The sequence below is a fragment of the Bos mutus genome, chromosome 8 (assembly GCF_027580195.1).
Source record: "Bos mutus isolate GX-2022 chromosome 8, NWIPB_WYAK_1.1, whole genome shotgun sequence".
Classification (NCBI taxonomy): Eukaryota; Metazoa; Chordata; class Mammalia; order Artiodactyla; family Bovidae; genus Bos; species Bos mutus.
This window is the reverse complement of record NC_091624.1, coordinates 1,903,518-1,931,144: the sequence shown is the minus strand read 5'-3', so window position 1 is coordinate 1,931,144 and position 27,627 is coordinate 1,903,518. Positions and strand designations below refer to the sequence as shown.

At 54.2% G+C, this 27,627-nt stretch overlaps 1 protein-coding gene across 1 annotated transcript in view; it reads right to left on the bottom strand.

Moving 5' to 3' along the window:
- The window catches only part of TRAPPC12 (trafficking protein particle complex subunit 12), a 34,957-nt gene extending 8,268 nt beyond the window's left edge, over positions 1–26,689 (bottom strand). Inside the window, 7 exon segments of the mRNA XM_070374969.1 lie at positions 34–146; positions 7,141–7,279; positions 8,663–8,776; positions 12,562–12,678; positions 18,537–18,709; positions 18,712–19,750; positions 26,587–26,689. Coding sequence (XP_070231070.1) covers positions 34–146; positions 7,141–7,279; positions 8,663–8,776; positions 12,562–12,678; positions 18,537–18,709; positions 18,712–19,744 — 1,689 coding nt within the window. The 5' untranslated portion in view covers positions 19,745–19,750; positions 26,587–26,689.
- Between the last annotated feature and the right edge of the window lie 938 nt (positions 26,690–27,627).

Sequence of the window (27,627 nt, the reverse complement as noted above, 5' to 3'; positions counted from 1 at the left end):
GGGGAGGGGGCGGCCCAGCGGGGCGGGGCTTACCTTGCTGCACACGGCCTTCACCCTGTGGAGCCGGTCCAGGGACTCCTGGGGGTTCCCCAGGTACTGCTGAAGCTCCGCGTGCAGGATCCGCATGGAAAAGGGGACCATGGAGCCTGGAAGCAGAGCCAAGGCGGAGTCAGTCTGTCTGCCGCGCCAAGCACAGCCGGGAACCCGCAGGTGCTCCCGAAGCAGGGAGGATGGCGCTTCATTCCTGGCGGAGTGCACAGTGATGCCGGTTCTCAAACGGGTCCCGGCTCTCTCGGTGAAGCGCGTGTCGCAGACGACGACCGCAGGAGGCTGGCCGCCACCCCCTGCCCACAGCTACGCCCCAAACGCGTGGAGGCTCTCACAGAGTGAGAAAAATGGTAGAGGCCACCACCTGCTCCAGAACAGGGTGCTCGTGGACCCTCTGTGAATAGGCCAGTATCTATTTAAGAAATTAAATCAATAAGTAATAACTTTCTAAAACAGAAGGCACCGGGCGCAGACGGTGGCACTGGTGAGTTCTACAGAACACTGAGGAAGAAGAGGTACCAATTCTCCACAGTTTCTTCCGGAAAATAGAAGTGGAGGGGATGCTTCCTAATTTACTCTATGAGGCCAGCGTTACCTGGGTATCAAAACCAGACACCATCACAAGAAACGAAAACTACACATCAACACGGCTGATGAACAGATACAAAAATCCTCGGCAAAATTAGCAAGCCAAATCCAATTAAATCGAATGTACCAAAAAATTAGTAAGTCAAATCTAACGGTGTATAAGAGAAATTATCCACCATGACCAGGTGTGCAAGGCTGGTTCAACGTTCAAATATCCATGTAACCCATCATGCCAAACAAGCTGAACGAGAAAAATCACACGATAAACCCAAAGGAACAGAAAAGCATTTGACCCGTTGATGGGGTCGCACAGAGTCGGACACGACTGAAGCGACTTAGCAGCAGCAGCAGCAGCAACATCCATTCATGATGAAAATTCACAGCAAATGAAGAGTGGAGGAAAATGTCCCCAGTTTGATAAAGAACGTCTAGGAAAACCTACAGCTAATGAACGGTGAGAAACTACATGCTTTTCCTCTACGCGCCCGAGTAACGCAGGGATGTCCCCTTTTCACTGCTCGTACTGAACGTGGCACCGGAGGCCCTCACTAACGCAGACAGAACAGGGAAGCCAAGAGATCGTGCCCGCACGATGTCTGCTCTGGGCCCTCATGCCGTCGTCTCTCCATGCAGCGTCTTCCGTGGACTCGAGCCCCACCAGAGCACCTGCCCCAGACTCCCGCAGCCCCAGGAGGTGGACAGCGGTGGCCCTCCATGTGCCCCCGTGACTTACGTGTGGAGTTGGGACTCTACTCAGACGAGAGTAGAAAAGGTGGGCGAGGGAGAGCCAGCACTCGTGTCCCATAAACACGTCACCCTTTGCCCGTTACTTTCCTGGGGGGCCCCGAGACAGCAGGCTCAGGTGGGAGTCAGCTTCCCCCTTCCTGGGGGCCCCGAGACAGCCGGGCTCAGGTGGGAGGTGGCTTCCCCCTTCCTGGGGGCCCCGAGATAGTCGGGCTCAGATGGGAGTCGGCTTCCCCCTTCCTGGGGGCCCCGAGACAGCCGGGCTCAGGTGGGAGGCGGCTTCCCCCTTCTCTCTTGGCACCTCTGGGCTGGTGCAGCTTCCACATCTCAAAGGACAGAACCCACGAGGGAAGCACACACAACCTCATGACACACAGAGAAAAATGCCCCTCCCTAGAGAAAAACACGGCTCGGAGTCAGGACAAGAAAAGGGGCGGCAGGAGAAACGCCGTCTGCTGCGTCCAGCCTGAACAGCGCAGCGGGAGAGCCACCCCTCGGCAGGTTTTGATGCCAACACGAATGCAGGCGCTGGACGCACAGACGACGGGACATGGCCGCTGGCCCCAAGCGAACCCTGCAGGCCCATCAACAAAACAGCAGACGCTGCTTTGACATGAGTCAGGCCTTTCCTACTTTAAAGAAATACAAACAAAAGTACCTTTAAACTGGCTCTCTCAGTCCGGCAAACCCGGCCTCGCTGCGTGTGAAGAGTCACCGGGAATCGGTGAAACCCTTCAGGTCAGTGGAGTCCAGCAACACGACCCGTGTGGCGCCGTGCCAGTCAGGGGCCCGTCTCCCCGGCAGGGATCACGTGCCTTGAAACAGAGCATGTGTCAGAATCTGGAAGGAGACCGACTTGCCAGAAGGTCCCGTGTGTGGTCATGACCCGCCGACTTCTGGGTCGTCATAAACACTGTAGGAGCGCTTCCAGGAATCATTTAGGAAGCACTAAGAGCAACTGCTCCTACGCCATTCACGCTCTGGAGTCCCCGCAGGACTGCAGGCCCGCTCGGCCGCCAGCGCCACAGCAGGTGCCCGAGGAATCACAGCCACCGGGCAGCGGGCCTGGAAGGCGAAGCGAGAGGAGGGACGCCAGCCTGACCCCAGTGGCCTGCCTCCCTCAGCAGGCCAAGACTTCCCGGCGTGGATGGGCTGGGCCTCCGGCCACCCACTGGCCCCATGTGCTGGGCAGGCGGCGCCTTCCCTCCAGCGCTCCGGCTACCAGCGCAGGACAGGGAGCTGGACACAGCCAGGCTGCTGTGAGGCCCGAGGGGCAGATGCGACGGCATGGTGCCTGCCGGACACCCAGCAGAGCACAGACTCCGTGGTCAGCAGGCCCAGCTCACCCTCGCAAAGCTGGGCAGGGCCTCTCGCTGTCCAGGTGGCAGGGCCCGCTGCCCGACCACTGCTCTGGGCTCACTTCCCTGGACCCTCCCTGGTCTCCCTGCCCCCTGGCACCCCAGCTTTCTGTGCTCCGACGTGGGGACACAGGTCAGGGACGTCTGTGCCAGGCTGATGGCACAGTATGTCTCACCCATGCCGATGCTGGAAACAAAGAGGCAGCCCGAGCAAGTCCTAGATAACTCATTGCTAAGGGGTCATTCAGTGCTGCCCCCAAGCCCCACGGCAGATGGGGAGTTCCAGACGGCCAGGCACCCAGCAGCGTCTCGAGCGCTGTATCTGAAGCAGGCCGAGGGCACACACACGTCTCCCCGTTTCCTGCGTCTGGAGGAGGGCAGAGGCAGCTTCGCCCTGCTGTACTGATGGAGATGGAGGCCGACCGAAGAGGCCGTGTCTCTGACCGCCTGTTCCAGGAAAAGACTGCAGACGCCTGAGTTCGCAGAAAGGGTGAGCTGCGTGAAAGGTGGCAGGACCCCGGACCAGCCTCCTCGGACTAAGGAAGACACACCTGACTTGCCCAACTCAGAAGAGTGGGCAGAGGGAGGTGAGCCGCAAACCCGGCCCGCACAGAGGACGTTCACTCCAGGGGCGGTTCAGTCGCCTCATGGGGAACGAACGGGGACACCTGGAACGTGCCGAGTGGTTAATTTGCGGCCACCGCGTGAGCTCACCTGCTCACCAGTGTCTGCATCCAGCCTGGGAACTAGACATGTGCGTTGTGTGATTCTGGAGGGAGAGCAGGCAGGGCCTAGAGAGCAGCGGCGGTGCATCCTTGCGGACGCGGGCGGAAGGGGGCTGATGGGGGCCTCGGGGCCGTCAGAGCCGGGTGGGGGGACACGCGGGCCCAGGGGAGGCGCAAGCTGTCTGCTCCCGGCCCCCAGCCGGGGCTTGTACACACCGCGGCCGAGCACTGCGCAGACGTGAGCAGCCTCTGACCCAACCTGTAGGCCCCGAGGTACAGGGCCGCATCCGCAGCGAGGAGGAGCGGCGATCCAGGGGGAGGACGCGGACCAGGGCAGCGCAGGGAGAGGGCCAGAGGAAGGGCTCCCCAGGCCCCGGCCCAGCCCGCTCAGGCCTGGGTCTGTTCAGTGACCGTCATCACTGTTTCATGAGAACAAGGAGAGACTCCGAACAACCAATTAAAAGGCAGCCTGAGTGTGTGGAAACCATAATCCCCTGCAAGGAACTCCATGAAATCGCTGCAAGTATCAGAGAAATACAGAAGACCACAAGAGTCTTCCTTTCTTGGGTGAAAATGAAAAAGGGAAATTTCATGATATTAGCTCGTGATTCATTATGACTTGTTTTGAATACTCTGAATGGGTAAAAGCTATGCCCAATATTTAAATAAAACATATTAAAGCTCATTCATAAAAGTTATTTGTTTATATCGTTACAGCTTCTTTTTTACAGCAGTTTAATGACCTGCTTTGCTTACGTATTGCAAGCTAAAATGAAACGAATGAATCAAAACATCACATTTATGCTTGTTATACCACAAAATGGAAAGAAAAATTGGTAAACATTGAGCATACCATTATGGAGGAATGTTAGCACGCTTTAGCTAAAATATACGTATGATTTGTGTCTATTTCATAACTTAAATTAGCTGCTTAATGCTGCAGGGCGACCAGCCCCTCTTTATCCCTAAGACAACACACTGCAATTCCAGCTGGGATGGGAGGCCCGCTCAGTTTGCGTACTGCTGTCCCGAGAGCTGGGGCTGGGCTGGCAACGCACCGTCCCACGCCTGGGCCCGAGGGCCTGGGTTCTCACTTCACGGGAAGCTGGGTGTCATCTCCACGAACCTCTGTCCCCGAGGAGAGGGAGCAGGACCACGGTGCCCAAATGGACCTGGTCCAGCACCCTGCCTGGTGTCACTGACCAGGACCCCGGGGCTGCTGAGCACTCAGCGTGGTCGGGGCTGGACGTGTTCACTGGCCGCCCTGGAAATACCCGCTTCTCCGTCTCCTATCATTCTTTTTTCAGGAAAACATGTTTATTTAGCTGTGCCAAGTCTTAGCTGCGGCACATGGGATCCAGCTCCCTAAGCAGGGACTGATCCCATGTCCCCTGTCCTGGGAGCTCGGAGTCTTAGACACTGGGCCATACGGGAAGCCCCAGCTCGTCTCATTCTTAGCCTGCAGTAAATTAAAAGTACCTGATGTATGAACAGTTGTTTGAACTTACAATTTACGTGGGTCTCAGCAGGAAAAGAAAATCAGCATTTTTATGCAGCTGTGAGTGTTTAGGGCGCCTGTGTGCTCGGAGGTCTGACTCTCTGTTAGTAGCAGACAGACCGGCCGTCAGCATCAGCTGCCCACCCCTGGGCCCAGCACGGGGTCCTGCTCACGGCATGGCTGGGGGCACCCAGGGGCAGTGAGGCTGGGGGGGGGACGCCCACAGGCCAGGCGGGGGCTGACCCGGCCAGAGCTGGGACATGGTGCCAAGAAACTGTTTTTCTTTTTCCTAGGCTGGAGGGAAACAGGGCTGCTCCTTGCCAGAAGCACGGGAGAGCAGTCTCGATCATCAAAGCTTTCAGGTAGAATCTTTTGAAGAGAAACATCCCAAACCTCCCCTGTAGGTGCCTGTTGCGTCTCCACAGAACGCCTCTCCCTGTAAGCAGAGGCCACAGAGCCTGGCGCTCGGGGGGCAGGAGGCTGCCCGCTGTCTTCTCTGGAAGGGACGGACCGCGAAGGCTTGGAAATGTGGACAAGGAAGTTCTGGCACTCACTCCCCAGTGGGGACGCGGCCCCCAACAGCCAGGGGACGCTGGGCCCCTGTGACGTGCACAGAGCTGAGTGCATGGACATGCCTTATGGAGCAGAGGGGCCATGGCCTGCTCCCCGGGCTGAAGGGCATCCCAGTGAGCGTGGGGGGGTCACAGAGAGACCAGGTGGGGGGTCCTGGGGAGAGTGTGTGGGGGTCACAGAGGGATGAGGTGGGGCTCCTGGGAGACTGTGGGGGGACTCTGAGAGAGGAGGTGGGGGCTCCCTGGGAGAGTGTCGGGGGGACTCTGAGAGACAAGGTGGGGGCTCGCTGGGAGAGTGTGGGGGGACTCTGAGAGAGGAGGTGGGGCTCCTGGGGTGGGTGTGGGGGTGATGCTGAGAGAGGAGGTGGGGTCCTGGGGTGAGTGTGGGGGTCACTGGGAGAGGAGGTGAGGGCTCCTGGGGTCAGTGTTAGGGGACTCAGAGAGGAGGTGGAGTGGTGAGTGTGGGGGGTCACTGGGAGAGAAGGTGGGGGCTCTGGGGTGTGGGGGTCACTGGGAGGTGGGGGGCTCTGGGGTGAGTGTGGGGGACACTGAGAGATGAGGTGGGGACTCCTGGGGAGTGTGGGGACTCCTGGAAGAGTGTGGGGGACTCTGAGACAGGAGGGGGGCTCCTGGGAGAGTGTGGGGACTCTAAGAGAGGAGGTGGGGGGGGGAGTGGGGGGACTCTGAGAGACGAGGTGGGGGCTCCCTGGGGGAGTGTGGGGGGCACTCTGAGAGAGGAGGTGGGGGCTCCCTGGGAGAGTGTGGGGGGGACTCTGAGAGATGAGGTGGGGGCTCGCTGGGGGAGTGTGGGGGGGTCACTGAGAGAGGAGGTGGGGGCTCCCTGGGAGAGTGTGGGGGGGACTCTGAGGGACAAGGTGGGAGCTCCCTGGGAGAGTGTGGGGGGGACTCTCAGAGAGGAGGTGGTGCCCTGCCCACCCCGTGCAGACACCATCAGACCCACCGCAGGAGTCCCACCGGGTGAGACAAAGCACAGCTCCCACCTACCCCTTAATGACCAGGACCATCCCCTCTGCCTGGGGCCGCACCCCTGAATGTGGCTCATGGGGCTCCTGGCTTTGGTCCCTTCCCCCTTGGTCTTCTGGAGACCTTCTGGACCTGGGGGGCCACTCGGGGGCTGGATGTTTCACTAACGTGGGATGGGGTCTGCTGCCCCTCCTGCATCCACGCTGCCCGGCCGGCGGTCTCATCACCACCGTGAGCCAGCTTCATCAGGGCGACCGCCGGACGCCTGCCCTGTTCCGGGCTTGAAAGCCTGCCTCCCCTCCTCCTCCACGAGGGCGAAGTTCCCGCAGTCAGAGGAAGAGACAGAACTTTAATGCCAGGGAAGCTAAAGGTCTCAAAGTCCCCCACGCTGCAAATCCTCCTCTAAGTCTGGGGAAACTCAGGGCAACACAGACCGGCTCCCATCAGCCCGTTACGCGAGTGAGACGGTGACAGAGGAGGAAGCGCCAGGAACTAAGACAGTGCAGCCCCAGCCTCCCCTGCGTCCACACAGAGGCGGGGCTGAGCTTCAAGGAGACACAGCGCAGAGAAGCAGCCGAGCCACGAGCCGAGGGGAGCCCACGCCGCCCGCCGCCGCCCCTTACCCCTGCGCCCCGGGTACACGTGCGGGTAGTACTCGTAGTAGAGGTCCGGCTGGTCCAGGTTGCCGAAGGGCTCGAACTCCATCTCGGCGTTCTGGAACAGGCCCAGCTTCACCAGCAGCGCCAGCCTCACAAACCAGAGCTGAAAGCACAGAACACGAGGCATGCGACGGTTACCGCGCAGAGCAGGCCCAGAGGCTCCTACTCCCCACTGAGTGCTTTAAACGCAGGCGCGCCTCTTTAAATGCAGTTTACTGTCATTCAGGCTGTGCTGCACGGCCTGTGGGACCACCGGTCGGCAAAGTCCCCGAGGCTGTTAATCTGATGTTAGAGCTTGATTTCAAAAAGATTTAAACAAGGGCTAAACTAACACTTCCTGGGGGCTCACGAGGGAGACCTGGGTTCGGGAGACCTGGGTTCGATCCCTGGGTGGGGAAGATCCCCTGGGGAAGGGAAAGGCCACCCACTCCAGGATTCTGGCCTGGAGAACTCCATGGACTGTGCAGTCCATGGGGTCACAAAGAGTTGGACATGACTGAGTGACTTTCACTCACTTCCCAAACTAATGCTCTTTCTTAGAAATTTGCATAACTACAAGTTTATAAAAATGGATATAAAAAGAGAGCTCCCTGCCTGAAGGAGAGCAGAGTCCAGCTGGGGTTGGGGAGGTGGTGGGGGGGGGGGCAGCTGGACCGAGCGGGGGCGGGAGGCGAGGGCGCTGGTGCAGGACCTGGACTCTCCACGGGAAGTGGGGAGACCCGGGGGCACGTGATGAGAGCAGGAAGGGGTGCACAGCCAGCTCCCAGCAGCTGGAATGCAGGGTCCCTTCCGGAAAACGATGGCCGCCAAGTGAGAGGGCAGGACTGGCGACCCTGGCAACTGCGGGGGTTGCGGGGGTGATCCGAGTCAGCCTTGTCCCGCTGATGAGAGAAGCGAGGTTCAGAGAGACCACGCAGCAAGGGACCCACCGAGAGGCTGGGCCTGTGGGCTGCCTGGGGGCGGGGGGCTGCCTGGGGGTGGGGGTGGGGGCTGCCTGGGGCAGGGGGCAGCCTGGGGCAGGGGGCAGGGGGCTGCCTGGGGCAGGGGAAGGGGCCTGCCTGGGGCAGGGGGTGGGGGACTGCCTGGCAGCGGGGCCAGGGGGCAGGACTCAGTGGTGCTTTCGGAGCAGCAGTGGAAAGAGCTGGGCTGGGCCCACGGCAGCTGAAGCCACGTCTGCTGAGGACTGCCCTGGCCGCGGGCACGGTCAGGGAGCGCGGCGCAGCCGCTGTGCCTGAGGCCTCGGAGCCCCTCCCCTCCCTGCCTGTTGAGGGACCCGGAGAGCCTGGGGGATGGTCTTGCTGGGGAGGGGGCTCCTGGGGACGCCAGCATGAGAGACCGCGGCCAGGGCGGCGGGCTCGAGGACTTGGGCAGCTGCCCCTCTCCTCAGAGGGCTTTCCTGCCGTTCAGAACCCCGCTCTCCGCACGTGAACCACTGGAGCCTTCGCTGTCCCCAGGTGACGGTGGCCTGGGGAGGACGCGGCCATACCTGCAGGGAGTCTGCCGTGTGGCTGGTCGGCAGCCCGCTCTTGCCGTAGCCTTGGCCGTGGGCTGTGAGCAGCCGCCCGCACAGGTCCACCGCCGCCCGCCAGTTCTTGCAGCTCTGTAAGACACAGACGGTCACCACGGGGCCGCCCTGGGGACAGTGACCCCGGGATCACAGGGACGGTCACCATGGGGGCCACCACGGGGCCGGCCACCACGGGGTCATGGGGACAGCCACCCTGGGGATGGTCACCCCGGGGGCGACCACCACGGGCTTGGGGCTCAGACGCGCAGGCCACACAGGCACCCACCGCAGACGCCCTTCAAGACGAGCCAAAGGTAAATCCTTAAAACGTAACCACTGATAGAACCCAGGAGCAAAACTCTTGTTGGAAAGCCCCGCTCTGCCCCCAAACCCATCAGGCTGTTTCCTGTTTAGCAAGGTAACTCCATCTTGTGAGTTTTCTTAAATTAAACCATGGTCAATGTTTCATTTTAACCTGCCCTGGAAACGTTTATTTGTACCTAAGGTCTGCGTGTGACCGGAAGTGGTTTAAAATGTTTAACAGGATTCTGTGCTGTCAACATCGAAGACGATCCATGAGTCGTGCTGACACATCGCGATCCAGGCCGCGTGTCCACACGCAGCTCCCTGTCGGGACTGGACCCACGGGAGCCCAGCTGAGGCGGCGCAGGGGCTCAGGGACTCGGTCTCAGCTGCTCGTCGCTGCCCGAGGGATGCAGGAAGGAGGGCCACCAGGCCGATGGGAGGAGGAACGCCATCAGAGGGACCGTCCGATCCCTGAAGAGGCTGCAAGAGGACGCTTGGTGTGCGGTCCCCAAGGACAGGCACTGCCCGCTGCCCTCAGCGCACAGGCCGGGCCTCAGGGCCGCCTGCGTGCCGGAGCAGGTGAACACTCACCCTGGGCCCTGTTAACCTCAGGTCCAGAGAGAGAGCCAGACGTTAGCCCGCTGGGTTCTTTTTAAAGGATGCTCTGGGCATTCTGTGCTTACAAAGTGCTTCTAGAACAAGAAGCTGAGGGCGCCTGGAGACCAAGTCAGGCCTCCGGTGCCCGCAGCAAGAACTCACGTTTCTTCTTCTGATGCAGTCAGCACCAGCTCCGTGAGGAGGAAGCCCCTCTCCTCGTCTTCCTGTGCGTGTGTGTGTGTCTGTGCATCAGCGTGCGCCTCTGTCTCTGTGTGTGTGTATGTCGTTTGTGTCTGTGTCTCTGTGAGTGTGTCAGGGTGTGTTTCTGTGTGTGCAGGCACACACACCCAGCGTACCTAGTGCAGCTGGATCAGGAAGCACGCTGGTGTGGCCTTGCTCCCAGCTCCGGGGTGACGGGCCATATGCCCTAATGCACCCCACCTGACCCCCCGGCCCCAGGCTCCTCAGGGCTCCTCTTGACTCAACAATCGAGGCTTGTTAGTGCTGAATGACGGTCCACCGTCATGGGAGTCATCGCCACCCATTCACCTGCTAAAAGGCAGCTTGCGTGCCTGACTGCTAGGTCGCTTCAGTCGTGTCTGACTCTGCAACCCCATGGACTGTAGCCCAGCAGGCTCCTCCGTCCATGGGATTCTCCAGGCGACAAGACTGGAGTGGGTTGCCGTTTCCCTCTCCAGGGGATCTTCCCCACCCAGGGGTCGACCCTGTGCTTGTCTCCTGCGCTGGCAGGTGGTTCTTTACCACTGGTGCCACCGAAAGGCACCTTGACTGCTTCCCACTTTTGGCCATGGAGACTCGGGGTGCTGTGAGATGTGTGTGGAACCTGTGAGTACAGGGCCGAGGTGGGGGGTGGTGGCGACTGATTCAGTCATCAGTAAGAAGAAACTAACACAAATATTAATACGTTTGCTTGTTATCTTCAGTCAGGGAAGAAGCCACTTTTTAAAACACTTACGTTAACTAAAAAAGTAAATACTAGGGTAGCAGGTTTCTGCTTCATTTTTAATAATGGTCTGGTTCGAAAGACAGAAAACACATCTCAGTACAAAATTTATAGCAAGAGCATAAGGCTTTTCACGTGGCGCATTTTACTATTTTTAATCATTTATTCAGCTCAATCGCTCAGTCGTGTCTGACTCTGCAACCCCATGGACTGCAACACCTTAGGCCTCCCTGTCCATCACCAGCTCCTGGAGCTTGCTTAAACTCATGCCCATTGAGTCGGCGATGCCATCCAGCCATCTCATCCTCTGTTGTCCCCTTCTCCTCCTACCTTCAATCTTTCCCAGCATCAAGGTCTTTTCCATGTTTGGTGAAAAAATTGTTTTTTAAAGCTAGAATTTAAATATACTGTTCTAATCTTCAAGCACTGTGGAGAAGATCTTATGAAAATCTCTTCATTACTGTATATGACATGCAGAACTCTGATATTAGAGGTAGTTATATATGAGAAAAAAGATCTAAATTTCAAAATATTGTTTTTTTAAAACTAGGAAATAAGATAGAGACTCTGTTTGAGAAACTGAACATAACCGAACATTCCAGAACTTCCAGAAGAGGAGAAAAACAGTCCAATAAAAATCACTCAAGTAACTAACAGTATGTACCTAACTTTTCCCGCCTGCAACTCAAAGGCAATCCTCAGTGTCAAATGTGATACCACCGACGTGATTAAAATGTCCCTCTCCACGGGCCGCAACGGTCATTTCCCCATAAATGGCAATCTTGAAACACTCTGACGTTACTTAGGAAAATGTGCTGAGAAACTTTCCTAGTCTTAAAGATGAATGCAATTATTTTAGGATGTAATTAAAATACCAGGGCAAGGGAACGGTCTTTCCTTGAACACATTTCCCGCCTTAAACAGGTCTCCTTGCTAGCGCTGTTAATATAATTTCTACCGGCCTCAAGTATTTGCAAAGTGTGAAAAAAATCAAACCAAACCGCATATCCTTGACACCAAGAATAATGAAAAGACGTAAAAAGACCGCCTGAGGATTAATGACAACGTCTGTGTGAGGCTTCGTGTGTCCTGTCCGGGCTCACAGTTACAGGTCATGCTTCAAATACAGCCACCTGCTCGTGACGCTGCCGCACAGCAGGTGTTCAAGGCCACAGAAAGGGAGTGAGAGCGGCCGCCCCCAAGGCAGAAGGGCCATTCCACCAGACGCACGCGGCCGTGCACTCCGTCACTCCCACACCTGCGGCTCCATGAACAGGGGCCAGTGCACACAGACAGACACTTACAGATGAGCTCTCCTCTCTCCCTTTAAAAACTGAGTGTCTCCTCATCTTCCCTTCCCACAGCTTCTCATTCATGGGAAGAATTCTAGAATCACTTCAATGAAAGAAACTCAATGAAACATGTGATCTACATTTACTAAAAAAAAACCAAAAACCTAAACTTTAACGTGAAAATGTCAGCAAACCACCTAAGCAAGTGTTTATTCGCACTTTTGCAACATCATGAAAGATGCTGTGGGGCAGACGGTTTCCAGCGGCTCACAGGCCCCCGGAAGCACCGCCCGCCCAGGTCAGGGTGCCTGCGATCAGAGTCCCCGCTTCTGCTCCATGACTGCGGCTCGGCCAGGGCATCTGCACTCAGTCTTGTTAATGAATAAAGAAAGGCTTTTGTGTGCGCTTCTGGGGAGTCTGCTAATTTAGTAATAAACCTTCTACACCAAGTGTAGAAAACAGAGTTCTTTCAGAAAATCAATGTATGATTACTTCACTCTAGTTATTTTGATGAAGTATATTTAATCAAAGTATATACTGCCTCAAAGCATTCACATGTTGTATGATGCTCTCTGTTGCTCAGGACTGGTTATCTGATCCAACAAAACTCCATTTCTGTGCAAGGGCCAAGGATGAGGCACCGAGAGTGACTGGCCTTTGGAAAAACATCATGAAGGGAGGAAGAGCTTACACGGAAAATCAAATACACTGTTACTTACGATGAGCTGCTTCAATCCAACGAAAGACTGTTCCACTGAGCTGGCGGTTAGGACTTGTCTCTTTGCCGCAGCTTTTTCACCCAGGAAGCGAAGCATTAAGTCTTTAACTGCATCTCCCTGGAAAGAATATAAGAGAAATATGTCAGGACAATAGAATGCTAATTAAACTCAGCTGAGCGAAACTCACAGCTAACCAAAGTTTCTTTTATTTTCCCACTGGTGTATGGAGGCTAAAATGCAGTTATGAGCTGCAACTAACCAGAGGCTATAGCGCCCGGTCGCTGGGAAGACGTGTTGTTTAGAGTTGCTTCCTCCTGGAGAGGAGGTGGCAAGTCAGCAGCGGCCGTGCCGTGTTGGAGGGGGCTGGGGCTCGTGGTGTGAGAGGGTACGCTGCCCCCGGGAGGGGCACGGTGCCTGCTGGGGCCCAGGCTGGGCGGGCAGGCCTAAGCCCTCTGCCCACAGCCCACACCACAGCCCCCTGGCCTGGGCCTCCTGGGGTCCCCAGGGCTCAGCCAGAGCAGTGAGTGGTGGCCCGGGGCATCGCCCCCGCCTAGGGCCGCGTCCCCCCAGCCCAAGGACGGCCCTCTGTTGGGGGGCAGCTGCACAGGACTCTGCACAGGGGCCCCCGGCCCAGCCTCAGGTTAGCCCCACCTGCGCCCGGGCTGAGTGACTGTAGAGGGAGCATGGACAGGAGTGACCATCCGTGGCCCAGTGCCCAGGGAGAGACCGGGGAGGGGCGGGGATGGACCGCTGACACAGATGGTGACAGAGAGCCTGCAGCTCGGGCGGCCTGCGCCCGCCACGCTGAGGAAACGAGTCGATGCAGCTCCGCTCAGAGGCAAGGCTCCTCTCCCGCAATCGCCCGCGTGGCCGGTGTGGGCCGGGCTCGCAGGAAGGCTGCGGCAGGCTCAGCTGCCTCCTGCTGCTCGAGCAGGGGAGGGTGCAGCCTGGCAGTGGGGGTCCTGGGCCCTGAGCCTGGAGCTCAGAGGCCAAGCCGCACCTCCTCCTCATGCGGGACAGAGGCCTGGAAGCAGCAGGGTTACAGCTTCTGCCTCCAGAGAATAAGGTGAAATAGTTCAAATGCCCCGGCAGGGGCTAACTGATCCAGGAGGGTTATCAGAGGGCAGAACAAGGAGGCAGGCGCACGGCTGCACAGAGCTCTGCACACAGGTGCCTCCGAGCAGACAAAGAGCTGCATCCGGGCAGAGCGCCTGCGAACCAGGGAACGGCAGACTCACCCTAAAGCCACGGAGCTCAGAGGAGCAGTCTGAGTCCTCCGACCTCGCAGCACCCTCGGCATCGAGCCCACACTGCAGACGCCGCCCGCCCTTTCGGTTCTGCCTGTTAGCACAGGACGCTCGAGACAGGGGCACCGTGGGGCTGACCAGCATTCACCCTGAAAGCCCACGGACGACAAAACGTCCCGACACAGACCAGCTCCCACCGCGTCGCTCCGCCAGGGCGGTTCTGTACGGGGGTCCTGGCGCCTTGGCTGCAGACACTCCACGGTCACCAGAGTGAGGCGAGCGGCCCCCTCCCGTGATGTTTGGAGAGCTATCTCCCTGCACCTGGGGGGGACCCACCTAGAACCCCACGGAGTGAGGCGAGCGGCCCCCTCCCGTGATGTTTGGAGAGCTATCTCCCTGCACCTGGGGGGGACCCACCTAGAACCCCACGGACCCCTTCCGCTCAGCACTCCCTCGGGTGCGCCCAGGGCAGGGCAGTGGCAGACCTTGCGAATGGGAGTCTGTGGCTGGCCCTCCGCGAGCAGAGGACGGCCGCTCCCCCTGCTGCGTGCGGACGGCTTCGTCGGCGCCTTCGAGGTTTTAGTGGACAATGTCCATGTGGAACGCAAAGCGGCTGACTCACGGGGCACGGCCTGTAAGCTCTACTGTCAGGGACACCCGGTCACGGGCAGTGGTCCTGGAAGGACAGCGCCCGGCCATGAGCGGGAAAGCGGTGACGGCGTCTGCCTGCTTCCCGGGTGGGACTCCCGTCACACCCACACTGTGGGGGCCGGGGGCGGGATCCGGGAGCAGAATCAGACCCGGGCAGAGGAGAGGCCCGGCCTCAGGTCCAGATGTCGGGTTTGCAGAGCCCCGTGCGAGGCCAGAGCACCCCGAGGCCCCCCGCTGTCCCTGTCACCCCCTCAAGGTCGGCACCGACTTGCTGCCAACTCTAGTCTGTGGAACCGCGCCCCCCGCCACTGAACGACCTTCATAGAAATACTCTCCAACTTCCATTCTTTCCTGGTTCTAAATGTTTCTGAACAGTCATCTCCCCACCAACTTTGCATCCAGTTCTTCAAGAATGCAGGCCAGCAAGACTCTGACTAGTTAGAAATGCCGACACTCCTCTTTTGAAGCTTCTGCGGTTGGATGCAGAGTTAACGTGCTCACCTGCGTGGCCTCTACCTTAACTCAGACTGCTCTAAGAGGTCACTTCACAAAGAAACAATGTAACACTTCCCCTCTGCCCACATTTCATCCCTTAAGAAGTGGAAGTGACAGTGAGGTCGCTCAGTCGGGTCCAACTCTTTGTGACCTTGTGGACTGTAGCCCGCCGGGCTCCTCCATCCATGGGATTTTCCAGGCAAGAGTACTGGAGTGGGGTGCCATTTCCTTCTCCAGGGGATCTTCCTGACTCAGGGATTGAACCCAGGTCTCCCACATTGCAGGCAGACTCTTTACCGTCTGAGCCAGCAGGGAAGGAATTTTGCATTTGGTACCAAGAGGTGAGCAATTTGGAAAAACCACCAAGTATTTCAGAAAGCTGATGTAGTGTTGCAACAGTAACAGTCTCGTGGGGAGGAACGTGTGAACAGGTAAATCCAATACACACTTGGTTGATATCTTAAAAGCCTGGCGCGCGCAGCGAGTTACCACACGTGCTGGGCTGATCTAACTCCTCTGGAAAATGAACACAGCATTTCTGGCGTAAACCACACACTTTTTCTTTTCTATGACAAGTTCTTTGAAGAATAATACACGACTGAAGAGACACAGGTGAAGAACCAACCCGCACACTGGTTCCACAGGAAAGTCAAAGGCCTTTCAGGAACTACTCTGAATTCATATTTCAATCCACCATGAGGTTTCCAAAACAATCACTGTGGACCACGAGAGGGATGGAAGACACCACTCAAGCACTTAAAGGGAGCAGAAAGGACAGGCAGCGTCTCCTGGCTGGCCGCAGGGTGCGTCCTATCCTGGCAGCGGGCGCCTGGCCCTGGCTGACCGCCGAATGCCCTGCTTATGAGAAACTTATGAGAAACTCAGAGACTTTCCACGATCAGCCACGTGGAAGCGTCAGAGCTCCGAGGGGCTGTCACAACCCCACGCCTCCCACTGGCGGGAATGGCCTCCGAGCTCGAGTCGCCTTGGCTCACCCAGCAGCAAGCATCAGCACTTTGTTTCTTAGCTCAAGAGCGACTGACCTGCTTCCCTGAAGGGTGTCACGGGGCGTTCAGCGCCTCTGGCCCATGAGAGTGCTGCGCTCAGCCCAGCCCTTCAGGCAGCCAGAGTGAAGCAGCTCTGCGTGGCCCCAAACAGACCCGAGGAGCCCTGGGCCCCGGGACTGCCCCACGGACCACGGGGTCAAGGCATCAATGCTGACCCACAAACGCCCCTGACATCTGAGCCTGTAACTGGGATTCACCAAGGAGGCCCGGGAAGGCAAATTCACACCCAATACGTTCTGCTGGAGAGGGCGGGGACAGTGCCTGGCGAGCCCCAGGGAAGACGTGTCTCGTCAGCAGGTACCCGAAGACAGCACGCAAGCACGCCCATATCTGCAGGCTCTCACGTCAGCTCCCCACAGAGACCTGGGTTGGGAAGATCTGCTGGCGAAGGGATAGGCTACCCACTCCAATATTCTTGGGCTTCCCTTGCAGCTCAGCTGGTAAAGAATCCGCCCGCAATGTAGGAGACCCTGGTTCGATTCCTGGGATGGGAAAATCCCTAGAGAAGGGAAAGGTTACCCACTCCAGTAGTCTGGCCTGGAGAATTCTATGGAGTGTATAGTCCACAGGGTCGCAAAGAGACTCAGAGACTTTCACTCACACTCCCCAGAGAGACAGCTGGGGAGTTTCCAGCAAGGGAGCTGCATGACAGCTCTCTGGAGAAGTTGTAAACTGTGTGATCAGTTTATTATAGCAGCTGAGCTCCTGCAGATGATAAATCCCTTTCCTTTCCTCTTAGATATGGAAAAATGTGTTTGTGTTACACGCGAATGTGCTTTATATAGGAAGAGTTCTTACCGATTTGGTTAAAAAAAAATACAGATGGTCTCTCAATAAATTACAAGATATATAAATATGTAATCGTAAAATAAATAAATACTATATGTTGTAAATAACAACATTAAAAAGCTCAATCTTACCAGTCATCAAAGATGATGATGACTTCTTCTTTGGCTCACCTCTCCAGCAGCTGCATTGCTTCTCCACAGGATCGGCCTCGCAGGGCCAGGGCCCCATCCCACGTGGCTTTCTGACCAGGCCGAGGTGGGGGAAGGGGAACGCCCGGCCGGGGAGGAGCCCCTTCAGTTTCCAGAGTGGACAGCGCGGGACACAAGGCACAGACCCTGCAGATCCCACCCGACACGCAGCCGAGCTCACCTCAGGGGGACGTGCGCACACCCATGAAAACGTTACCGTGTAAGGCATGCTACGTGCCTTCCTGTACCTGGGCTTTCAAACTTAGCAAATTATGAATCTCACTAAGTATTTTATCATAACATTATCTTCATTTTTTCATAATAAATAAAAATACTTATTTGAATATGACATTATTTTTGTGAGTGCATGTGTGCTAAGTCGCTTCAGTCGTGTCCGACTCTTTGTGACCCCATGGATCGTAGCCCGCCAGGCTCCTCTGTCCATGGGATTTCCCGGGCAAGAATCCTGGAGTGGGCTGCCACGCCCCCTCCAGGGGACCTTCCCGACCCGGGGACTGAACCTCACCTCCGCCTCCTGCATGGCAGGCAGCTTCTTTACCACTAGTGCCACCGACGAGGCCATAACATCATTTTTTCAGTTGAATATGTAAATATTCCACTGAAGAGGCGAGATGTGGCGAATGTATTCAACTAGCCTCCTGACAATGGACTCCGAGATGCTTTCAGATTCTTTCCAATTTTAAGCCTCACTCTGATGGGCATCCTGAAAGCTGGCTATTCATACATCAGTGAGATTCTTTCCTCATAAATAACTACTCAGGGTGGGATTTCTGGTCAAAGCACATGCACATTTGGACACGCATTTTAACATTTAAGAAAGTTTGTGCCAAATTATCAGTCCCTTCAGGGCTGCCTAAGCTGGCTATTTCCTCACATTCTAACATACACAGAATAATTATAAATAACTCAGACAACAGAAAGTGAAAATAACTTCATCTACTTTGATGACTGGTAAGATTGAACTTTTTAATGTTATTTACAATATATAGTATTTATTTATTTTATGATTACATATTTATAATCTTGTGATTTATTGAGAGACCGTCTGTATTTTTTTTTAACCAAATCGGTAAGAACTCTTCCAATATAGAGCACGTTGCATGTAATGCAAACACATTTTTCCATATCTAAAAGGAGAGGAAAGGGGATTTATCATCTACGGGAGCTCAGCTGCTATAATAAACTGATCACTCAGTTTACAACTTCTCCAGAGAGCTGTTGTGCAGCTCCCTTGCTGGAAACTATTTCTAAGACTCTGATTAGCACCTTAAAGACCTTCGATCAGAGAAATCAACAGGGTTCCAAATTACCTGGTGACATCACAGCAAACACTCTCAAGATGAGAACCTTGGGAACTGCTGAAAACAATCAGCGTTTTTCAAAACTCGACAGGCCTTTTCCGTATGAACATACACGAAACAGAGTCAGATGAAAAGCAAGGACATTGGCTGGGACTTTCCCGGCTCGCCGAGTGCGCCCACCGGCCCACCTGTGCGCTGAAGGCCCTCCGCCCTCACCTGGATGTTGTCGAACTTGAGGCCAGGCATGGTGAGGTCCTCCTTGTCCACGAACACCGTGCCGTACTGCTGCGTGGCGACTGAAGTCAGCACGTTCCTGGTCGCATCCCCGGGGATCCAGGCGTCGCTTCTCCGGTCCATCTCGCTCATGCTCAGGGCAGTGGCAAAGGGTCCTCGCTGCCGGCAAACACCGCCTGGATCTGTGAGAATGGCTTTGGGGACTGCGAGATCTCCAGAGGAACCGTGGACACACCCAACCCTGACCTCTGCACCCCTGGGGAGGAAGCAGCTTCCTCGGAGCCCGGCGAGCTTCCTCCCACAGGGCTAGCAGCCAGCGAAGACAGGCTTTCCGGAATGGAAGGGCTGGCGTTGGGGTTACTGACGGAGATGAAGGTGGAGGTTGTGAAGGAATCAAAGAAGTCCGAGGCCAAGGAGCTGCTGCCGGTTGGATCGCCGAAGAACTTGCTCAGGCTGGGGCTCGGCTGGACCACCTGGGGTGGGGTCCTGGGGGCAGCTTCGCTGGCGCTGCTGAAGCTGGGGGATTTCACCATCTGGGACTCGAAGCCGTCACGCAGGGCTGGGGGCTGGGCGCTGGGGGGTGGCTGGCTAAAGATGGTGCACATGGGCACCGGCTCGTCCTTGGGGGCTGGCTGCCGGGGTGGCGTGCCTGACGGTGGCCCTGCCATGGGTACCCGCGCAGCCCCGGGGCCTGGGTCCTCTCCGCCCCTGTGTTCAAAAGCAGGCAGGTCTTCCACATCGCTGCGCTCAGGGTCCTCTTTCAACGATGCTCTGCCATCAGGGGTCATGTCCGAGACGTCCTGAGGCGTGTCCCCGCCATCACTCTCACCGCCGTCACTGAGAGAGCCCAGCGCGCCCTCTTCTGCGCCGGGCCCCAGTCTGTGATCGCCGCTGCCCTCGGCGGGGTCCCCCACGTCCTGCAGACACCCCAGGTCACCCGCGTCGTCCTCGCTGTTGTTTGGGGAGTCAGAGATGAGCACGCTTTCCATCAGGGGCTCATCGAGCTTATCCGCGAAATTATTCGAATCCTCGGACTCAAACTCGTCTCCACCGAGATCGATGGTTTCCTCGTGGTAAAGAAGCTGCCCCTGGTCTCCCTGAGGCCCCTGCGGAGCGATGCTCTGGGTTGGCCCCTGGGCAGGCGCACTCTGCTCGGGCACGTGCTGGCTAGCGCCTTCGGCATTCTCCATGGCCACCTGATACAGACAAAGACATGTCAACCTCAACAGCTTACATCTCGGTTACTATTAGAATGCCTTTGTCTTACTGAAATCGTAGATGGCCTTGAACTACATTCCACAGGGCAACGCAGTAAGAGGAGACTCGTCGCTAACCCATCGTTATGTGACTGGATCCTTACAAGAAGCAACAACTTCAGCAACAATTAAAGAACCCCAGATTAAAGCTATGATTTTTCAAAATCTGACTTGTGAAGCAGGCAAAGATTTTTAGAATTGACAGTTTTGGGGAATTTATGGGACATTTACTTATTGATAAGGGAATGCAACCTTTCTCAAACACCCTCTGCCAACAACACAAGAGAAGAGTCTACACATGGACATCACCAGATGGTCAATACCGAAATCAGACTGATTACATTCTTTGCAGCCAGAGGTGGAGAAGCTCTATACAGTCAGCAAAAACAAGACCTGGAGCTGACTGTGGCTCAGATCATGAACTCCCTATTGCCAAATTCAGACTTAAATTGAAGAAAGTAGGGAAAACCACTAGACCATTCAGGTATGATCTGAATCAAATCCCTTACTATTATACAGTGGAAGTGAGAAATAGATTCAAGGAACTTGATCTGATAGAGTGCCTGAAGAACTATGGACAGAGGTTTGTGACACTGTATAGGAGGCAGTGATCAAGACCATCCCCAAGAAAAAGAAATGCCAAAAGGCAAAATGGTTGTCTGAGGAGGCCTTACAAATAGCTGAAAATAGAAGAGAAGCTAAAGGCAAAGGAGAAAAGGAAAGATATACCCATTTGAATGCGTTCCAAATAGCGAGAGATTAAGAAAGTCTTCCTCAGTGATCAATGCAAAGAAATAGAGGAAAACAATAAAACAGGAAAGACTAGAGATCTCTTCAAGAAAATTAGAGATACCAAGGGAACATTTCACACAAAGATGGGCACAATAAAGGACAGAAATGGTAGGGACCTAACAGAAGCAGAAGATATTAAGAAGAGCTGGCAAGAATGCACAGAAGAACTATACAAAATAGATCTTCACGATCCAGATAATCACGATGGTGTGATCACTCACCTTGAGCCAGACATCCTGGAATGTGAAGTTAAATGGGCCATAGGAAGCATCACTATGAACAAAGCTAGTGGAGGTGATGGAATTCCAGTTGAGCTATTTCAAATCCTAAAAGATGATGCTGTCAAAGTGCTGCACTCAACACACCAGCAAATTTGGAAAACTCAGCAGTGGCCACAGGACTGGAAAAGGTCAGTTTTCATTCCAATCTCAAAGAAAGGAAATGCCAAAGAATGCTCAAACTACCGCACGATTGCACTCATCTCACAAGCTAGCAAAGTAATGCTCAAAATTCTCCAAGCCAGGCTTCAGCAGTATGTGAACCACGAACTTCTAGATGTTCAAGATGGATTTAGAAATGGTAGAGAAACCAGAGATCAAATTGCCAACATCCACTGGATCATCAGAAAAGCAAGAACATTCTAGCAAAACATCTACTTCTGCTTTACTGACTATGCCAAAGTCTTTGACTGTGTGGATCACAACAAACTATGGAAAATTCTTCAAGAGATGGGAAGACCAGACCACCTGACCTGCCTCCTGAGAAATCTCTATGTAGGTCAAGAAGCAACAGAACTCGACCTGGAACAACAGACTGGTTCCAAGTAGGGAAAGGAGTACATCAAGGCTGCATATTGTCACCCTGCTTATTTAACTTATATGCAGAGTACATCATGAGAAACGCTGGGCTGGATGAAGCACAAGCTGGAATCAAGATTGCCGGGAGAAATATCAAGAACCTCAGATATGCAGATGACACCACCCTTATGGCAGAAAGTGAAGAGGAACTAAAAAGCCTCTTGATGAAAGTGAAAGAGGAGAGTGAAACAGTTGGCTTAAAACTCAACATTCAGAAAATGAAGATCATGGCATCTGGTCCCATCACTTCATGGAAAATTGGTGGGGAAACAATGGAAACAGTGAAAGAGTTTATTTTCTTGGACTCCAAAATCACTGCAGATGGTGACTGCAGTCATGAAATTAAAAGATGCATGCTCCTTGGAAGAAAAGCTATGACCAACCTAGAGAGCATATTAAAAGGCAGAGATGTTACTTTGCCAACAAACATAAGTCTAGTCAAAGCTATGTTTTTTCCAGTAGTCATGTATGGATATGAGAGTTGAACTATAATGAAAGCTAAGCACTGATGAATTGATGCTTTTGAACTGTGGTGTTGGATAAGACTCTTAAGAGTTCCTTGGACAGTAAGAAGATCCAACCAGTCCATCCTAAAGCAGATCCTGAGTATTCACTGGAAGGACTGATGCTGAAGCTGAAACTCCAATACTTTGGCCACTTGATGCGAAGAGCTGACTCAACTGAAAAGACCCTGATGCTGGGAAAGACTGAAGGCGGGAGGAGAAGGGGAGAGAGGATGAGATGGTTGGATGGCATCACCAACTCGATGGACATGAGTTTGAGCAAGCTCCAGGAGTTGGTGATAGACAGGGAAAACTGGCGTACTGCAGTCCATGGGGTCACAGAGTTGGACACGACTGAGTGACTGAACTCAACTGAGCCTTTCTGAATAGCTCGGCAAAGAATAAAGCTCTCTGACAAGCAATTCCATGTTTACCAACTCACTTAAAATATGTTTTTAAAGAAAACACCATCTGAAAGAAAGCAAGCCAAGTAAAAAGGACACTCAGTCTGTAACAATACTTTGATTCTCTCCAGGATCTTTGTTTCTATTCCAATCTGACTTTGAAAAGTCCAGTCCACCTCTTTCCTAGTGACACCGTCTACACAGATGATGCCCAACCCCGGGTAAAAATTAAATTGTTTACCGTAATCTCTAAATAAAAACTACACCTTTGTTAGAAACCATTACCAGAGGTTGAAGACTTGGGCCGAAAAGTCTTGCAAGTCAGTAATCGTTATCATCTGAGCGCCCCCGTGTCTGAGTCATTACCCTGCACTCCACGCAACGACAGAGGAAACGAAGTTAACGGCAACACACGTGCCACCACCTCTCGCCCCCGGCACGAAAGAAAGAGGGATCCGGGTGCAAGCGGGCAGTGGCGAAAGCCCCGCCTCAGTCCTCTGACTTCTTTCCCTAGAAAACCTGAGAAGGTTCTTGTCACTCTCTCTGACTCTTCTGAAGGCAAATTTTCTATAAACCATTTTTATCAAACACTGAGTGCTACAAAATTTATAACCTGTAGCTGATATAATACGTCCTAACTCCCTTTTCAGACCTAGTATTCTGAGATCTGTCCTACTCTTGTTCTTCTTCCATTTTCCAAGTGTATTTCCTCAGACAACATGTTAGATTTTTGCTTTTTACTTCAATTTCTCCTCCGCTTTTAACCTTGAGACTCATCCTGGAAGCAGCACGGAGCTGTGATTCCTGTTTTGCTGATGATGCTCTGCTGTGTGATGGTTCCACAACCTAGTATCCATTCTTTTTTTTTGGCCACATCATGTGGCGTGTGGAATCTTAGTTCCCTGACCAGGGATCGAACCTGTGCCCCATGTATTGGGAGCACAGAGTTTTAACCACTGGACTGCCAGGGGAAGTCCTGATATATCTATTCTTCTTGAGGTGCTATGTTTTTGAATACAAACAGTGCTGCTATGAATATTCCTGTACATGCCTCCTGCTGTATGTGTGAGAGCTCATGGGGGCTTTGTGGAGAGTACAATTCTTCATCAGGTAACACCAAACTGTTTTACTAAGTGCATGTACCAATTTACACAGCTGGTGGTGGTGTGTGTAAGTAATCTTCCTGTTCAACACAGTCACCTACGCTTGATATTGTTACACTTCTTAATATCAAGGTATTAAAGATTCCTACAAATCAACAGGATTATAAGTGATCCAACAAAAAAGTATCCTGAACAAAGATCCAAACAAGGTGAGAGGGATACACATTCACAAGCATGTGTCCTGTGACTTCAACAGCCGTACAATTGGACTTTATTAGGATGGTTCCACATCGTACCAACGGTTACGGTACAATTCAGCAGCTCTTTTCAATCTCAGGAGTCCTGGCACTTATGATCCCATTACTTATGTGTCATGGAGGAAGTCCTGCACACGCGAAGTCCAAACAAAATACCGCCCTTTCTCCAAAGATTTAAACCCTGGAAACAACTGCCTGGAGACACCATAATAAAGAAACAGCAGTGTACTCAAACTGCAGTGAAAATGAACGAGCTAGCCTATAGCGAATGCTTCAATGTTTGCACCTCACACATCTACTTCTACACACCGAAAGGGTAGAAAAATAAACAGTATGATGACTTTCTACCTGAAGTTCAAACAAGAAAATCAAACAATATATTATTTTAGAGAAAAACAAGGTGATAATAATGCACAGTTGGACTGGGGAGCGGGCTGGAAGAGGCCTCGAGGAAAGGCTCGATGGGGGCGGCGCGTGGGCCTAAGCCGTCGGCAACACTGGCGCCAGAAGCCAAGTCTGCACTTGGCTTTGTGTTTCCGTGTCCGTTACATGCAGCCTTTGCATTTCATACTTTAAAAACTGAAAAGCACACGTATCTGTCCTTGATTTGCATGAGATACAAACCTTCACTTCTCCTGCTACTGATTTAATACACGCTCACGTGGCACTCGTGGCAAAGCCCACACCTGCCGGTGCAGGGGGCGCGAGACACACGGGCGTGACCGCTGGGCTGGGAGACCGCCTGGGGAAGGGCGTGGCAAAGCCCACACCTGCCGGTGCAGGGGGCCCCACTGGCGTGACCGCTGGGCTGGGAGACCGCCTGGGGAAGGGCGTGGCAAAGCCCACACCTGCCGGTGCAGGGGGCACGAGACACTGGCTTGACTGCTGGGCTGGGAGACCGCCCGGGGAAGGGCGTGGCAACCCACCTCAGGGTTGTTGCCTGGAGAATCCCACGGACAGATGAGCCCAGTGGGCTACAGTCCACGGTCGCAGAGTCAGACACGATGGACCAACTAACACACAGCACACATGAAGCCACAGATGTGGTTTTAAGCTGACATCCAGCATCAAGATGCTGGCAAAGAAGTCAGACTTTCTCTTTGGTTGAGTTCTTTGCACATGAGCTTAATTGACGCCTTAAAATATTTTTAAGTGATTTAAATGCACTAAGAACAAAGAAAACCATGCTCTTTAGGCTCCCTTGGACACAAGACTGCAATTACAAATCTTTTACCAGGTTGCAATAATGGAAACCATATTTCCATGAAAGAACTGTGCCATGAGGTAGGAATCTAATTAGTATACAACTGGAAAGGCCCCCATGGAGAGAACACTCACCACAGATCAAGCATTTTACATGTATTATCACATTTAAGCCTTAGGACCAACTTACAAAGCATAAGCTCCATCACACAGCAGAGGTCCACTGATTTGCCTGATGCTGTCAACTGATGGGGATGAGATTCCTACACTGGTTTTTCTGCCTCTGCTGTCCTTGTATGGCTGCTGAGACAGGTCAAGACTGAGAGCACAGGGTAAGGCAGGGAGAGCTTGGAATGACTGCTTGAGGCTTGGGCTCACCACCAAGTAAAGTGACCTCTGAAAATGCCTTAATCCTTTAGTCTCTGCTTCCTCATCTGAAGATTGGGGTCATGAAGATTAAATGGCAGCAGGTGCACAGGAACTGATAACTATCATTTTAACGATAAAGCAGAGTGGTGACAGGCTGTCCTGGAACAGTGAAGACCCTGCTAGGGGTCACAGAACGTGAGGACTGGTGACTGTATTATTCTATTTGCAACCGTCCTCCCCACCCCCCCATTACACAGAGAGCTGCACTCACTGCCATACAGTACAGCCTCCTGAATTTGCAAAAAGAAACAGGTATTTAAATATGATGTTTCCCAGTAGCCATAAGAAGGTGTGAACTGCAAGTCCAAGGAAATGCTTCATTGGGGTTAAACTCTTGTGGACTAGGTGAGAAAAAGAGGCACATCTAGAGCACTTCTTTGAACCTTACACTCTACATGTTTTCAATTCTTCTCAGTATACATACTCCACCAGTCAGCTTTGTCCTGCAAGATGCTCTGGAAAGCGTCAGCCAGCTTTTACATAGAGACTGATAGGCCTTTACACAGACCGTCGCGTTCTGTCCTCACGACCCTGAGTCCGCTTGGGCAGGTTACTGTAAACGTCCATCTACAGAAGAGGCCAGGAGGAACGAGTCACTGAGTACTACAGCTGGGCCCCGGGCGCAGACCCTCCTGAGCTTTCAGCGCCCAGTGTGGGGGCCGCTCCAGGGATGTGGAGCCAACGGCCGCCCCTGCAAAGGGCAGGCACCCAAAGCTCACGCTCCGGACCCTCAGGGTCATGCTTGGCCCGGAGGGAGGCGGGACAGAGACGAGTCCCCGGGAAGGAGAGACCCAAGGCAGGAGAGACCAAGGAGCAGCGGAGACCTGGGGGGAGAGACCCCCTGGGAGGAGAGACCAAGGAGCAGCGGAGACCTGGGGGGAGAGACCCCCCTGGGAGGAGAAACCCCGGGAGGAGAGACCAAGGGGGAGGGGAGACCTGGGGGGAGAGACCCCCTGGGAGGAGAGACCCCTGGGAGGAGAGACCAAGGGGGAGGGGAGACCTGGGGGGGAGAGACCCCCTGGGAGGAGAGACCCTCTGGATGGGAGACCTGGGAGGAGAGACCCCAGAGGAGGAGAGACATGGGGGTAGAGACCCCCTGGGAGGAGAGACCCGGGAGCAGACCCTCCCACCCCAGGGGCTGAAGCTGGAGACGGCACGACCCCCTCTCCACAGCCCGGGCCCTATCCTCATCCGCGCCCTCGCCCCCCGGGGTTGGGGGAAGGGTCACCTGCGGCTGTGACCCGGGTCCGGGAGAAGCCGGAGGAAGCCGGGACCGGACTCGGCGCTTCCCGCGGCGTCTGCGCCTGCGCGCGCCCGCTCCCGCGCATGCCCGGTGCAGGAGCCGAAGGCCGGCGCGGTTCCGGTTCCGGCCGTGGTGGGTGGGGCCTGGGGGGGCGGGGCGGAGCGCGTCCCTGCGAACCAGAGGGACGTCGCTAAACCTGTGGCAGAGGGCAGCTGGGAGGGAAACGGCTAAGCTTTTTTTAAGTTCGTGGCCAGTGCATCCTTGAAATACTTATTTTCAGGGATGTGTCTTTGTGCCTATATGTGTTTTCAACTTTTCTTGTTGAGAATACATCCATCTGTACTACTTGTGTAATCACATTAAGGGTAAAAATGGTAATAATAATACCAATGGTAGCTGGGTGGAATTAATCCAGCAGTATGAAGATCCTGAATGCCTTAGCGCCACAGCTCAATCTCAGGCAAGAGGAGCGGCCGAGGAAGATGCCGCGTCTGTGCTTCTGCGTTCTTGACTTCCGCTGTCACCCTGGAGATACCCCGGTTCATTACCCAGCCTAAGTGTCAGGAGGCGCCAGGCGCTGGAGCACAGCTGAACCAGGCCACGCCCAGCCATCTCCTTCTTATTCTTTAATGATTTAAAATAGTTTTATTTTGACAAATAAAAATCGTTTGTATTTAAGGTGAACAACGTGACGTGCTGATGTATCTAACACTGTGAGATGGCCACAATGGAGCTCATGCCCTTATCCAGCGCCCCGCTCGTTTTTTGTGTTTGTGGTGAAAAGACTTAAAATCTCTTCTCTGCAAATCACAAGTATAGGATACATTATTATTAACTATGTCTCCGTAACTTATTAATCTTTTCATTGAAAGTTTGTATTATTTGCTCAATAACTTCCCCTTCTCCCAACCCTCAGCCTCCGGTAACCACCATTCTACTCTCCTTTACAATGATTCCAACTTTCTTTTTCAGATCCCACCTATGAATGGATCGTGCTGTATTTGGTTTCTGTGTCTGGCTTATCTC